General features: G+C 43.0%; 1 protein-coding gene across 1 annotated transcript in view; it reads right to left on the bottom strand.

Annotated features, from left to right (window-relative positions):
* Positions 1 to 10757, bottom strand: part of FYB2 (FYN binding protein 2) — a 45142-nt gene extending 34385 nt beyond the window's left edge. The window contains exons 1-4 of the mRNA XM_074265827.1: positions 10443 to 10757; positions 7490 to 7555; positions 6248 to 6409; positions 4587 to 4620 (exon numbers count right to left, since the gene is read on the bottom strand). Coding sequence (XP_074121928.1) covers positions 4587 to 4620; positions 6248 to 6281 — 68 coding nt within the window. The 5' untranslated portion in view covers positions 6282 to 6409; positions 7490 to 7555; positions 10443 to 10757. The remainder of the gene's footprint in view (positions 1 to 4586; positions 4621 to 6247; positions 6410 to 7489; positions 7556 to 10442) is intronic.
* Between the last annotated feature and the right edge of the window lie 5291 nt (positions 10758 to 16048).

Genomic DNA, 16048 nt, shown 5'->3' with positions numbered 1-16048 from the left:
AATAAAAAAGTGTGAGTCAAAAATAGCGCCCCCTTCCCTCCTCCTCCTCCCTTCCCCATGCTTAATTATGGAGTGGGGTGGGGACTTCCCCTGGGCAGCCAGTGAATGAAAACACTAGCTCCCACTGTGTATCCACAGAGACCAAACACGGAGCTTGCACTGCCATCCGACTCTCTTTATTCTCACAAAAAGGCCAGCCTATTTACCGAGGGAGGACACAAACTCGCTCCGCCGGTAAAAGAGAGCAATGATTAAACATGAACTTTGAAGAGTTATCTCCTGCCAAGGCTAATGAAACACTAATATGTCGCATGGCTATGGGATAAAGTCAGGCCTAGACGAAACTTTAGTCTCATCTCCCTTTTCCAAAGAAGGAAACTGAGGTTCACGGAGGAATCTAACTGGCAGTCAGGAGTAAAACTGAGGGCTACGTGGCCAATAAATTTGGCACAGTGAAACCCAATGAATTATAAATCAGTAAATCTAAGTGAGAGAAGCAAATTATTCTCAGGTATCTGTGCGATGGCCTTCTAACTCCTTGAAGGAACATGAAATGTGAACTCAGGAGTCCCCGACAGCTTTGCAAGTGTCATGGCACCCGAGGATCACTTGAAGGAACTGGGCTTGTTAAAGCTAGGTCTGAGAAGCCTGGCGATGGGGAGAAGGCATTCAGATATGTCGTGGATCAATCACTTCGGCCGTGTCTCACTCTTGGTGAGCCCTTTTGGGTTTTCTTGGCAGGAACCTGGCATGGTTTGCCATTTTCTGCTCCAGCTCAATTGACAAATAAGGAAACTGAGGCAAACAGGATTAGGCCATTTGCCTGGGGTCTCATGCCTCTGAAGCCAGATTTGAACTCAAGAAGATGATTCTTCTTTTACTGTGTCATCTAGCTCCTGTTCCAATATGGCTATATTCAAATATATGAAGAGCTGCCCTTTGGAAGGAAAAGCGTTCTTTGTCTAATTATGAAAATGAACCCACCTTAGATTGTCCAAAAAAAAAATGTGTTCAGGAAGGATGCAAAAATGCACACAACATGGTCTCTGGGGAAATGGAAATGCAGCCAAACCAGTGGATCACAGGACAGAAAGTGTGGTAAGTACTGAACAAAAGGAATAAACAGAGTATCTTGGAAACAGAGAAAGGAGGAGTTTGATCCCAAGGGGCTGCTAATGGGAGAAAGCTTTGTAGAAAATAAAGCTTTTGAGCTCAGCCTTAAAAGAGGATTATTTTCTCCAGAAGGAGGGACCAGTGGGAGCCCACACCTTTGAAAACAAGCATTGGATACTGCTGGTTCTGAGGAAGGTGATAACAAAAATGGATGATTCTAAAGTGTTTTTGAATGGAAAAGAAATAAATAATGACATATATAATGATATAAATAATATAATAAATAGCTGTCATCTATATAGTACCTACTATGCATCTGCCACTGGGCTATTATTATCTTTAATATCCTCTCATTTGATCCTCATAAATAATCCTGGGAGAGAGGTGATATTATTATTCCTATTTTATAATTGAAGAAATTGATGGAAATGGAGGTTAAGCAAACCTAGAAGGTCACATAGCTGATAAATATTTATAACTGGATTTGCACTCAGGGCTTCCTGACTTCTGGCATTAGTGTTCTAACCATTTGGCTATCTCCCTCTCCCTAAATCACTATCTGACCCCAGTCTACCACCATCTCAAAAATCAACACATGCAAAGAAAACCTCTTTTCCCCTATCCTCAGTATTCCCGCCTTCTGATCTTACCACTTTTGTCAGTGTCTTTAACATCCTTTCATTCACCAAGACCCCAAACTACAGAGCTTTCTTTCCTTTGGCTCATTGCCATACCCATTTAGTTGTCAACCCTTCCCCGTCACATCACTTGCATCCATCCCCATGTTCCCACTTGCTTGGATACTGACCTACTTTAGGGATTTCTCACTTAGATTTCTGATATAGCCTCTTGATGCACCCCCAACGTCTATACTCTCTCCTCTGTAAATCATTCTCCAAACAGCTGCAAAACCAACCTTCCTGAAGCTTATCTGAACATATCCAGCTGAAGAAAACTCAGGGGTTTTCTCTGCCCCTAGAATAAAAAATCAAACTCTTTGGCTTGGAATTTCCCTTCACAAAAGTCCTTTCCAAAATGGTGGCCATTATCTTTGTCAGAATTTTTTTTTTTTACGTGTCATTTATGTTTGTGTACTTGAAGCTAAGAAGGACCTACTTACTATCTCCCCAACTAAACGTTCTTCTTGCTGGCTCCCTAGACTCTTCTGCTTGAAATGCATTCCCTGACAACCTCTGCCATGTAGAATTCCTGGCTTCCACAAGGCTTTGCTCAGAAGTTACTTCTTAGGAGAAGCCTTTCCTTGTCCCTTTTGATGATCATGTCAATTGTAAAACAAACAAACAAACAAAGAAAACAACAACAACAACAACAAAAACAAAAACAAAAGCAAAAGCAAAACAAACAAACAAACAAACAAAAAACCAGGAAGAATTTTGAAGACCCTTTAACCCCAATTCTCATCTCACAGATAACCTGGGCCCAGGGACATTAAAAGGCTTGTCCAAAATCACACATATAGTCAGTATTAGAGTTGAGATTTGACCCCAGCTCCAGGTAAGGTGGTGAAGTGCACAGAGAGCGGGGCTGAGGAATACTCTTCTTCCCGAGTTCAAAAAAGGCCTCAGACACTTCCTAGTTGTGTGATCCCCAGCAAGTCACTTTACTCTGAGTGTCTCAGTTTTCTCATCTGTAAATAATGAGCTGGAGAAGGAAATGGCAAATCCTTTCAGTATTTTTAACAAAAAAAAAAAACAAACCAAATGGGGTCACGAAGAGTTGGACATGACTGAAATGATTGGCAAATCATTGACTTCAGAGTCAGAATGTTTCCACTCACAGTAAATGTCATTATGTTTAACATTTATTGGATTACTTGCCATCGGTGGAGGGGGTGAAGGAAGGGGAGGAAAATTTAGAAAAATTATCCCATGTGTAGGTTTTGAAAATAAAAAGCTTTAATAAAAAAAGAAAATAAATAAATGTCATGATTTCAGTCCCTCCTGAAATTATCATGCATACACTCAGCTCCTTGTATGTCATATCGTATAAGAAATAAGGTGCAAATTTTGGGTGAAGGGACAGCTTTTCTTTAGTCTGGGCCCTCCTGGGATCTTGTTTATAAAAGACACTGAAAAAAATATTCTTGAACTGGTGCTTTAATTCTTCTCCTTCCTTCTCACCTCTCAGGTCTAATGAGTTCCTGTGTTCTCTCAGCTCCTGATTAGACAACATTGTTCCCATGTGTCCCTTCCTTTCTGTCCTCATTGCCGTCATTCTAGTGGAGGCCACTGTCATCACTCCCCTGGATTATTAATGGTGTCTCCTAACAGGTCTTCCCATCTCCACTCACTCCCCTCCAATCTCTCTTTTACCTTCACTCTTTATCCAGCCGAGACATCCAGGCATGTCCGTCTCTGCAGACTCTTTTGGTGGCTCCCTGTTACTTACGGCTTCCTTGGGCAGCATCGGAAGTCCCTCCCAATTTAAAAACTCTAACTTTCCAAGTCTATCTCCCATTGCGTCCATCCCTGTGGCCTAAGCCCAGGCAAGATGGATTCCACTCAGCCCTTTCAATGACTCCCACACTCCTGCCCTTCTTTTCCTTTCCTTACTGACTTATTGACTTGCCCTCCTCCTGTATGGAGTCAGAATTTCAGATCCTCATCAGTGACCATCTAATGGAACCATAACTGAATAGGAAGCCTACAACCAATTCATCCAGTCTTTGTGTGAAGATGGCCAGAGCAGGAGCTTACTCCAGAATGGCTGTAACGGCCTATAATCATGTAACCAACGATTAAGCATCTGCTATGGGTCTGCTGTGCTGGGAAGGGGTGAGTTTCTACTTTTTCTTCTTATCCATTTTTTTCTTTTTGAGGCAATTGGGTCCCACAGCTAGGAAGTATTAAGTGTCTGAGGTCAGATTTGAACTCAACTCCTCCTGACCTCAGGGCTGCTGCTCCATCCACTGCACCATCTCGCTTCCCCTTATCCATTTCTTTTTAAATTTTTGCACACCCCCCTGGGCCACCCATTATCTTCGGTATCATCCAATAGCTAATATTAATGGGATGCTTTAACGTCTGCATACATTATCTCATTTGACTTTACAACAATCCCAATCAATTAAATGGGGATCCCCTTTACTGATGAGGAGTCTGAAGGCCAAAAGCACCATATTTTCTTTCCTGGTTCCCTGAGTCCATCTAGCTGTCCAGCGCCTCTCTGACTTTAATTTGATTTATGACAATGGCAGGTGATGTTTCAATTTACCGCACTCAGTCGTATAATAAATAGGAGACCCAGGAGGTTAATATTTACAGTCTAGTGTCTATCCCGTGGCATGATGGAGTTTACCTAATCTTTCATTTGAACAAAAGTAGCAATTTATCACTTTTAGACTTGTGCTCCTTTCAAAGGTATCGCCGAGCTCGTCTAGCCTGCATTACGGGCTCATGGGCCGGTTTAATGGCCCCACTCTCTGGCTGCCCAATTAAGAATCAGATACTTACTTTTCTGGAGCGAGGCAGTTCTGTTCTACAGCAGCTGTAAGGAGGCAGAGAAAGGCGAAAGCTCAACATTTGTGATGTTTTATAATGCGTGAGTCACATCACAGTCCTTAGTGGCAGATATGTGTCATGGTGGGTGAGGGGCACCAAGGGGGTGCGAGCAAAGAGCAGCCCCGGCAAGCTGGGCCTTTCAGGTCTGCAGCAACTTCCCTCGGGACTGGGAATGAGGCTCCTCGGCCGTCTAGGTTGTGGACAGGACCTTGACATCAAGGATCGACCTCCGCCTGCCCACAATCGCCAGGCCTCCGGGGATTGCCACTCCGGTTTATTATTTTTATCCTCAAATCAGATTATATGTTCTTCCTCAGGGTGCGAAGGGGAAATGATTCAGTGGAAACCATATGGTATGAAGATTTCCAAAAACTGTCTATAGTTTCTCTATACTCTGCCCTCATTTCTAGGCCTAATCTCTGTGGTGCTTAACATGAACAAAATTATTCTTACCTGTCTGAATCTTAGGCAGATATGCAAGAGAGATGTTGGTCCCAAATTCTGTTATTATTATACAAAAGTGTTTTTTTTTTTTAACTTTTGATTTCCCTCCCCCTGGCTTTCCTTTCCCCTTTCCTTTGCCTTTCCCTTCCCAATCCTTTCCCCTTTCCCTTTTCTTTTCCCTTCCCCTTTCCCTTCCTCTCCCTTCTCCTTCCCCTTCCCAATCCCTTATTCTTTCCTTTCTCCCTCCCTCCCTTCCTTTCTTCCTTCCTCCCTTCCTTCCTTTTCTTTCCTTCCTTTCCTTTCCTTTCTTTTCCTTCCTTCCTCTTCCTTCTTTCTTTTTCTTTCTTCCTTTTTTATTTTAAGATTTCCACCATGTAAATACAGGGAGGGCCTGGGATTTTGGTTGCTGTTCATGGTGTGGATCCTCCTTCTGCTAACATCTATGACTTGAAATAATATTCTAGGTCTTAACTTCAGGCACACAGTGGTGAAATACACTCCCCCCACCTCCCCACCCCAGGCCATGGGCAGCCTGTGTTACAAGTAGGATTTTTTAATTCAAAATTTTTTTAAACTAAGAAACATTGAGTTCTCTTTCTCCTTCCTCCTTTCCCCAAATCTCCATCTTTACAAGCCCAGCTCTCCCTCATCCTTGGGCAGAGGTCATGGTCATTCCTTCTACCAAGCCCCAGTTTTAATGCACACACTGCCCGAGTGAACCCTTGGTACCATTTTTGGAAATATTAAAAAAGGAGGCAGCGGGACCCATGGGGAGAGGGCTCGGAGAGGGTTCTGGGACTCTGGGCAAGTTACCAGAGCAGGCGCAGCGGCCTGGTCAGAGGAGCTGTCCTGCTTCACAGAGTGAGCCCCTCGTCTGGAACTGGAATCCCTCCTACTTACAAAGGCCGCCAGAGCTGAGGGTGAGACCCCCCCAAAACCAGCCGCAGACCTTGCAGTCACTTGGGATTGGTGAGAAGGTTTTATTAGTCCCCCCCCCCACAAAAACACACATATATTACACCACACACACATAGATACAATACACACACACACACACACACACACACACACACACACACACACTCACACACACTAAATGGGGCCTTGACTTTCAAGGGTGGGTGACAAGCTCTCTCCCCAGATGCAAAGGACAGAGCGGCCTTCCTCACCTCCACTCTGTGCTGCGGCAGATGAAGAAATCATGTTCTGAAGGGCCAGGAGACTCACAACCGGAGGCCTGGGGGGTTTCGGTGGCGCGCAGCCCAGGGTCTCTGGAGCTGGCAGGGATCTCCGTTTGGGGACCTGGTCTCCCGGGCCAGAATCCGGTGTTTCTGAGAAGAAAGATGTCACGTCATCTGTGATCCTTCCAGTCAGTGCACTTTTCTTAACCCCCCTTTCCTCCCCCACCTTGGAAGATCCAGCTCCTGCCTTTAAGGAGCCTGATTTTTATGAGAGAAGCAGCACACACACAATAAGACACTAGGGAATATAGACAAAATAGATACAACAAATACAGAAGGAGGAGAGCCTGAGAAGCGGTCCAAGTCAGGAAAGGCTCTGTGGGAGCTGTCGCTTCAGCTGAGTCTGGAAGAGAGCTAGAGGTTCCAAAAGGTAAAGATGCAGGGGGAGAGATGTGATCTTCACATGCTCTGTGCAAAAGCATAGAGTTAGGAGCTAATTTATTTGCTATCTATCCCTCTTGGCTCTAGAAATTTCTAAAAAGATCTAGAACTTTTAAGTCCTAGAAATCCAGAAAATTTGAACAGATGCCTAGATAGCTAGAAGTGGAGGCACCGTGCAAGGCGGGTGGAGTGGGAGCCAGGAAGGCCTCTCATCGGAAAAGTGAGCTGGAGGAAAGCATTTCTCACCTTTCAGAATAAAGTCAACACGTGTGTCCTCCAAACTTTCTATCTGCTGAAGCACGAGGCAGGAGCTCTGTAAGTAAAGCTTTGGATGGCCAGCCAAGGAGAATGAACGAACGAACGAATGAATGAATGAACGAATGAATGAATGAATGAATAATAGAATCTAAAATCCTAAGTGCTACATGAAGACACTTTCCTATAAATCTTCCTGGATCTTGGTTTTCTCATCCATAACATGAAGGTCTCCTAGGACTCTTTGAGGTACTGATGGAAGGATTTTATGAGATGCCGTTTATTATTGTTATTAAACAACATAATCGGACTGGGAACTAGATGCTTTCTTCTCCTTCTTACACAACACTTCAGGAAAGGTGAGGAAAAGGCTGTAAGAGCACTTGAGGCAGTGAATTTCGGGGGCTATTCCTCATTCAGTACAAATACACTCACAAAATGACTTCTCCAAAATGAGGATGTAATTCTCATATAAGGGAAATAATATTCCAATAAGGGAAAGGGGCTCTAATGATACAATACACACATTCATACCTGTGTTGGAGCCAAGGAGGTTGTTCACGGAGCTCCCAGACGTGGGCGGGAGAACAGCCCCAGTGCCTGATAGAAGAAGAACAAAGGAAAACATGAGGGAAGGCCGAGGGCTCTGAGAGGTTCCAGCCACCCTGCCGTCTCTGAGGCTCTGGAGCCCCACATGTTCCAAAGTCAGCGCCATGTCTGAAGGCTCACTCGTCATCGCACCGGCTACCTCCCTTCACCCCCAACCCATGTCGTACACGTGCATTTTGAAGCAAGCAAGGCTTGAAAAAGGAAGGGGCTTCTTGATGACCTCAGAAAGTTGCCTCAAAAATACAGTTGTACAGACTTGTTGGGGGCCAGACAGCCTACTCACTCCACCCTCCGTTCTAAATAGCAAAAAGGGAGCTTGGTGCTCCTTGTGATTGGGATCTGGCTGAGATGGCTGTCAGGTAGGGTTTTTTAAAACCAACCAGCAAAGCAAACAAAATATTGAACCACATTGTAGAGTAAAAAACTCTTCATCAAACAAAATAAAAAAGCAGATGGGTTTCCAGATTATAATCATTTGTATTGGGTCGTTCTATCTATCTATCTATCTATCTATCTATCTATCTATCTGTCTGTCTGTCTGTCTGTCTGTCTGTCTGTCTGTCTATCTGTCTGTCTGTCTGTCTGTCTATCTATCTGTCTGTCTGTCTGTCTATCTATTTATTTATCTATCTATTTATCTCTATCTCTATCTATCTATTTCTCTATCTATCTATCTATCTATCTATCTATCTATTTATTTATTTTGCTGAGGAAATTGGGGTTAAGTGACTTGCCCAGGGTCACACAGCCAGGCAGTGTTAAGTGTCTGAGGCCATATTTGAACTCAGGTCCTTCTGACTTCAGGGCTCTATCCACTGTGCCACCTTGCTTCCCCTATAATCATTTATATTGACAGTGTAAGATCCAAAAGCAGAATGGACTGGGGACTTATTAGCCATGGTGGTGAAGCAAAGTGGCTCAAGCAAAGGTTGCAAGAACATTTATCAGGTGTGTAGTAGATACTCACAATAAAGTTTTTTTTGTTTTGTTTTGTTTTGTTTGTTTGTTTGTTTGTTTGTTTGTTTTTAGCCCGCAGATCTTTTTTAGATAAAATGAAACCCTTCCATCTTAAAATTCATTAAAGTGCCATTTGGCCCCTCTTTGTAGAGTGCTCACTTTATAGTTACTCTGTCCTTTGTTCTTGGAGAAGAACAAAGAAAGCCCAGGACACAGCTTTTAGAGGAATGTAATCCTTACTGTGGGTGGAATCAAGTTCTTCCTTTCTATGTCCTTCATTAGAACAGCTCTCCTGTTTATTTGTCCTTCATTATATCAGCTGTCCCTTTCTGTACTCCCTTCAAGTTCACAAAGGATTTTTTCATAAGGAGGCGGTAGGGAGGGGAATCATTCTCATCCTTGGTAAGACCCAAAAGAGGTTAGGTCACTTGCCACGGTCTCCCAGGTGGTAAAAGATGGAGAGGGGATTTTAAGCTATGACCTCTGACTCCAGAACCAGCTCTAAGCCTAATTGCACCATCCCAATGTTTCAGAGCTAGAAGGGACTTCTGGGATAACTCATTCCAACTGACACCGAAAAAGATTCGCCCTAATAGATGAGAAGTAGTTATTGAGCCTCCACTGAAGGGAAACCTTTTTGAGACCAGCCCACCTTTGGCTCTTCTCCTGTCACTATGAGAGCTATCATAAGGCAGTGTGGTATGGTGAACGGGGCTGTGCTTGGGAGGCAGGGAAATACAGTTTTGGCTCCACTGGTGATTCAGGGGTTGGGTAATCTCTCTAGGTCTCAATCCCTAAAATGAGTTCATCGGTCTAGAGGGCCTTTAAGGTTTCTTTCAGGTTTAAACCTGTGATCCTATGATCAAACTTTAAGTGATTAATCCCTTCACTTTACAGATAAGAAAATTGAAACTCAAAGCATTAAACCCCCCAGGATACATAGGTATTAGAGAGTGAGGCTGGAATTTGAACTCAGGTCCTTGTAATCCACATCCAACATTATCTTGCTGGTGCATCACAATGATACCTTCGATGTATCAAGCTCACTCTTAATTTTGGCCTAGCCATGAGTCTAACTTCTCCATTTCCATTTCAGAAAATTTAGGTTGGATTGAAAATTGAGGAGAAACTCACTTCCAGTTGATCAATGATGGACAGAAACAACTACACCCAGAGAAGGAACACTGGGAAGTGAATGTAAATTGTTAGCACTACTGTCTATCTGCCCAGGTTACTTATACCTTCGGAAGCTAATACTTAATGTGCAACAAGAAAATGGGATTTACACACATATATTGTATCTAGGTTATATTGTAACACATGTAAAATGTATGGGATTGCCTGTCATGAGGGGAGGGAATGGAGGGAGGGAGGAGAAAATTTGGAAAAATGAATACAAGGGATAATGTTATAAAAAAATTACTCATGCATATGTACTGTCAAAAAATTATAATTATAAAATTAATTAAAAAAAAGAAAAAAAATTGGGGAGAGAGTTCAGGAGGAGGGAAAGAGAGAATGCTCTCTAAGCTTGGGCACTTCTCCAACTAGGAATGAAGTTAGGTGCAACTCAAATGTCTTCATTGGTGTCTCAAGCAAACCTTCTTTTAATTCTGTCTTATTAAAATGACTGAAGATTTTCTAATGTCTTTCTTAAACTATGAGGTTATGAAGCATCCAATTAATGGGAGGGCAACACTGTGGATAAAGAACATCTTTATTTGGAGGAGGAGGAAGACCTGTTTGAAACTCAATTTTCTATTTACTTTCTGTTAGAGTTGGAGGTAAAGAACTTTATTTCACTTGTTCTTTCTCTCTAAAATGAGAGAAAACTAGATTGAGATCATCTAAAACATCTCATATTTGGGGTTAAAAACAACAGAAAGTCCCTTTCTCCAAAGAAGAAATGAAAACAACATACCTGGAGGATCTAGCTCTAACCCATGGAGATCTACAGATTCATAAATAGGTAGCGATGGTTTTTTTTCTCCACTCTTCCTATGTTTTGTATCTTCTTGGCTTGCGGGACTGATCAAAGAAGGAATTTCAAAAAGTTCTTTGAAAGAAACAAATTTCCCAGTCTCAAAAACCTTTTTGATAGAAGCCACCGTTGGCCCTAATCTTCTTTCACCGGATGACAGAGGGATTTTAGAAGTATCTTTGAAAGAGGCCAGTGTTATCCCTGGCCCACTGTCCCTAAAGGAAGAAGGAATATTAAAAGACACTTTGATAGAAGACATTGTTGGCCCCAGCCTTCTGTCATCGACGGGAGGAGAAATCTTGCAAGAGCCGAGGGCCGTCTCGGGGCCCTTGTCACTGGATGAAAAAGCTGCCTCAGGAGACTCTTTGATAGCAGCAAATAATGCCCCTGGTCTTTTGCCAGCGGGCAGAGGTACCTTAAAACACTCTTTGGCCAAAGACTCCATTGACCCTAGTTTTCTATCATTGAATGACTTGAAAGGGACCAGAGTTGTCCCTGGCCCCGTTTCATTGGGTGCTGAAGGTTTCACAGCAGAATGTTGGCAAGAAGTGACTCTTGGTTCTGATCTTCTGTCAGGAGAAGAAGAAGGACTCCTAGAAGATTCTTTGACAGAAGTCAGAATTGTCCCTCGGTTCCTGACATTCTCTAAAGCAGGACTCTCAGAAGATTTTTTGAAAGAGGCAAGTGTGGTCCTAAGCTTTCTGGCAGTGGCGGTGGAAGGAATCTCAGCAGACTCTTGGACAGGGGTGAGTGTCCATGGCTTCTCGTCACTGGCTGAAGAAGGAACCTCAGACGACTCTTGGACAAGAACCGGTGTGCCTAATTGTCTATCGGTGGAGGAGGAAACAATCTTAGAAAACTCTTGGACAGGGCGGAGACTTGCCTCTGCTTTTCTATCACTGGATGAAGAAGAACTTTCAAAAGACTCTTTGATAGAACCCACTGTTGGCCATGGTCCTCTGTCACTGGATAACAGTAGAAACTTAGAAGATTCTTTGATTTGGGCCAGTACCAGATTCTTGTCACTGGATGAAGAAGGGATCTCAGAGGACTTTTTGACAGGAGTGGCTGCTGTCCCTGGATCCTTCTCACTGGCTGAAGATGGAATCTCAGAAGAGTCTTTGACAGGATCTAGTCTTGTTCCTGGCTTCCCATCACCACTTGAAACAAGAATCTCAAAAAATTCTTTGAGAGGAGCACATATTGCCCCCGAACTCTTGTCAGTGGAAGGAGAAGAGATTTGAGAAGTTTCTTTGACTGGTGTAAGTGTTATCCCCAGTCTCTTGGGTGTACATGAAGCAGGAATCTCAGAGGATCCCTTAATGGGGATGAATATGGCTGGTCTCTTATTACCGTTGGATGAAAACGGTATCTCAAAAGACTCTCTGACAGAAACAATGGTTGGCTCTGGTCTTCTGTCACTGGATGAAGAAATAACATGAAAAGCTTCTTCAAAAGGGACTAATTTTGTCTCTGGATCCTTGTTACTTAATAATAAAGGAATATCTGAAGAGTCTTTAATAGTAGTAGCAGTAAGGCCTTTCCCTAGCTTCTTATTGGTGGAAGAAGAGGGGATCTTAAAAGACTCTTTAACAGAAGTCACTGTTGGGCCTGGTCTCGTGTCAATACACGATAAAGGAGTCTCAGGAATATCTTTCAAAGAGGTCGGGGCTGTCCCTGGCTCCTTGTCATTGAGGACAGAACATATCACAGAAGAATCTTGGAAAGAAGTGACTCTTGCTTCCAGTCTTTGGTCAGGACTCTCAGAAAGTTCTTTGACAGAAGTAACTTGACTCTTGACATTGTCTAAAGAAAGAATGTCCAAAAATGTAGTCTCTGGTCTTTCATTAACAGACACGGAAGGAAGCTCAGTAGACTTTTGGACAAGGACTAATTTACCTAATTGCCTACCAGTGGATGAGGGAAGAATCTCAGGAAATTCTTGGGTGGAGGGAAAACTCGCCCTTAGTCTCCTATCATTGGATAAAGAAGGATTTTCAAAAGATTCTTTGATAGAACTCACTGTTGGCCATGGTCTTTTGTCATTGGATAACAATAGGATCTCAGAAGACTCCTTGGCTGGGGCCAGTACTGGATTCTTGTCACTGGCTGAAGAAGGGACCTCAGGAACCATTTTGGCAGGAGTGACTTTTGTCCCTGGATCCTTCTCACTGGCTGAAGATGGAATCTTATACAACTCTTTGGCAGGAGCTAGTCTCATTCTTGGCTTCCTGTCATTGGTGGAAACGAGAATCTCAGAAGACTCTTGGAGAGGAGCCCATATCACTCCTGAGCTCTTTTCACAAGAAGAAGACATTTTAGAAGTTTCTTTAATCGGTGCAAGTGTTATCCCTAGTCTCCCATCTGTGCATGAAGAAGAAATTTCCGAAGATCCTTTAATAGGAGTAAATACGCCTTGTCTCTTGTTACTGGATGAAGACGGTATCTCGGAAGACTCTTTGATAGAAGCAGTTTTTGGCTCTGGTCTTATATCATTGGATGAAGAAATAATATGAGAGGACTCTTCAAAAGGGACTGCTATTGTCTCTGGACTCCTGTCATTCAATAATAAAGGAATATCTGAAGAGTCTTTAATAGTAGTAGGAGTAGTAATGTCTTTCCCTGGCTTCCTAATAGTGGAAGAAGAAGGTATCTCAAAAAACTCTTTACCAGAAGTCACTGTTGGGCCTGATTTTCTGGCAACGCATGATAAAGGAACCGTAGAAATATCTCTGAAAGAAGCCAAGGCTGTCCCTGAATTCCCATCACTAGATGAAGGACGTGTGACAAAAGCATCATTTAAAGGAGCCCCTGTCAATCCTGGACTCCTGTCATCAGATGAAGAAATAAAGTCAGAAGACTCTTTGAAAGGAAGTAATATTGGGTCCTTGAATGTTGTAAGGGTTATCCCAGGATGCTTGTCAACAGCTGAAGAAAGTATATTAGAAGATTCATTGAAAGAAGTCACTGTTGGCCCTGGTCCTTTGGAATCATGTGATGAGGGAACCTCAGAGGACTTTTTAAAGGAGTCCGGTGTTCTCCCTGGGATTCTATCACTAGATGAAGTAGAAATCTCAGAACACTCTTTCATAGAGACAAAGATGGATCTTGAATTCATGTCAACGGAGGAAGGAATTTCATAGGTTTTTCTGAGAGGCGTACATGTTGGCTCTGACTTTCTGTCATCTAGAGAAGAAAGAATCTTAGCCGATTCTTTGAAAGACACAACTATGGTCACTAAATCCATTTCACAAGAAGAACGACTCTCAAAAGATTCTGTGAAAGAGGTAAGAATTATCCCTGGGCTTCGATCGGTGGATGAAGAGGGAATTTCAGAAGGCCCTTTAAAAGGTCCCTGGAGGCTCCCTGGAGTCATGTCACCAGACAAAGGAATGATGGAAGAGTCTTTGAATGAAATCAAAACTGGCTCTGGCATTCCGTCACTAGGAGGTGGAGGAATCTCAAAATACTCTTCGCTAGACGTCATTGTTGGCTCCGAGCTCGTGATGAAGCCTGATAAAGATTTAAAAATGGTACCTGGGCTCACATCACCTGTTAGAGAAATCTCAGGAGATGCTTTGAGGGGGATAAATGTTGGCTCTGAGATCCTGTCACTTGATGAAGAAAGAATCTCAAAAGATTTTTTGAAGGAAGCCATTCTTGGTATGTTACTGTTTGATGGATCAAGCTCAGAAGATTTTTTATAATTTGTTACTGTTGGTTCTGGGCTCAAGTGGCTACAAGAAGAAGGCATCTCAGAGGGTTGTGTTAAAGAGGTCCATTTCGGCCCCGATCTTCTGTCATTGGATGATGAAGACATCTCAGTATATTCCATTAACGAGTCCGATATTGTCCCTGGGCTTACCCCACTGGGTGAAGATGTATTAAAGGACTTTTTGGAAAAGGAGTGTGTCATCACGGGTTTCTTGCTACTGAATGAACGAGGACGCACCCAGGATTCTTTTGCCCTTGTTCTCCTGTTCCTGCACGGTGAAGGAATCTCAGAGGATTCTTTGAAAGAGGCATTTTTTGACTTTGAACTTCTTTCACTGAATGAGGAAGGAATATCAGAGCACTCTTGGAAAGAGGCCATTGTCATCCTTGGGCTTTTGTCATTGGACAAAGATGGGATTTCAGAGGATTCCTTGAAAGAAACACAACTTGTTTTGCCTCTCCTGTCCTCAGGTAATAAAGGGAACTCGGAAGATTCTTTGAAAGGGTCCAATGATGCCCATGGGCTTCTGTCACTGGATAAAATTGGAAGCTCATGACACTCTTTAGGAAAGTCAAATGTTGTACTTGATTTCATGTTCCTGTATGAAGAGAGAAGCTTAGAAAACTCTTTGAAAGAGCTTAGTCTTCCCCTTGGTCCCCTGTTCTTGGACAAAGGAGAAGTCTCCAAAGATTCTTTGGAAGAGACCAGTATTGTACCTGGGCTTTGGTCACTGGGTAAAGAAGCGAGTTCAGAAGATTCTTTGGAAGAAGCGGCTGTTGTCATAGACCTTATATCTCCAGATAAAGAAATCTCTGAAGATTCTTTGCATGATGCTGTTATCTTTTTACTTCTGTCACAGGATGAAGAAAGCTCAGAAGACTCTTTAGCAGAGTTGTGCATCTTCCATGCTTTCCTGTCCCTGGACAAAGGAAAACTCTCAGAAGCATCTTTGGAAGAATCTAATTCCACACCTGTATTTCTGTCACTGGATGAAGGAGAACTCTCCAAGGACTCTTTGGCAGAATTGTGCATCTTCCATGCTTTCTTGTCCCTGGACAAAGGAAAACTCTCAGAAGCATCTTTGGAAGAATCTAATTCCACACCTGTATTTCTGTCACTGGATGAAGGAGAACTCTCCAAGGACTCTTTGGCAGAATTGTGCATCTTCCATGCTTTCCTGTCCCTGGACAAAGGAAAACTCTCAGAAGCATCTTTGGAAGAATCTAATTCCACACCTGTATTTCTGTCACTGGATGAAGGAGAACTCTCCAAGGACTCTTTGGCAGAATTGTGCATTTTCCATGGTTTCTTGTCCCTGGACAGAAGAAGAATCTCAGAAGCATCTTTGGAAGAGTCTAATTCCATGCCTGGATTTCTGTCACTGGATGAAGAAGAAATCTCCGAGGACTCTTTGGCAGAATTGTGCATTTTCCATGCTTTCTTGTCCCTGGACAGAAGAAGAATCTCAGAAGCATCTTTGGAAGAGTCTAATTCCATGCCTGGATTTCTGTCACTGGATGAAGAAGAAATCTCCGAGGACTCTTTGGTAGAGTTGTGCATCTTCCATGGTTTCTTGTCCCTGGACAGAAGAAGAATCTCAGAAGCATCTTTGGAAGAGTCTAATTCCACACCTGGATTTCTGTCACTGGATGAAGGAGAACTCTCCAAGAACTCTTTGGCAGAATTGTGCATTTTCCATGCTTTCTTGTCCCTGGACAAAGGAAAACTCTCAGAAGCATCTTTGGAAGAGTCTAATTCCTCTCCTGGATTTCTGTCACTGGATGAAGGAGAACTCTCCAAGGACTCTTTGGCAGAGTTGTGCATCTTCCAT

This window comes from Sminthopsis crassicaudata, chromosome 4, assembly GCF_048593235.1.
Source record: "Sminthopsis crassicaudata isolate SCR6 chromosome 4, ASM4859323v1, whole genome shotgun sequence".
Lineage (NCBI taxonomy): Eukaryota > Metazoa > Chordata > Mammalia > Dasyuromorphia > Dasyuridae > Sminthopsis > Sminthopsis crassicaudata.
Note: the sequence above shows the minus strand (reverse complement) of the source record. Positions and strands in the feature narration are given on the sequence as shown.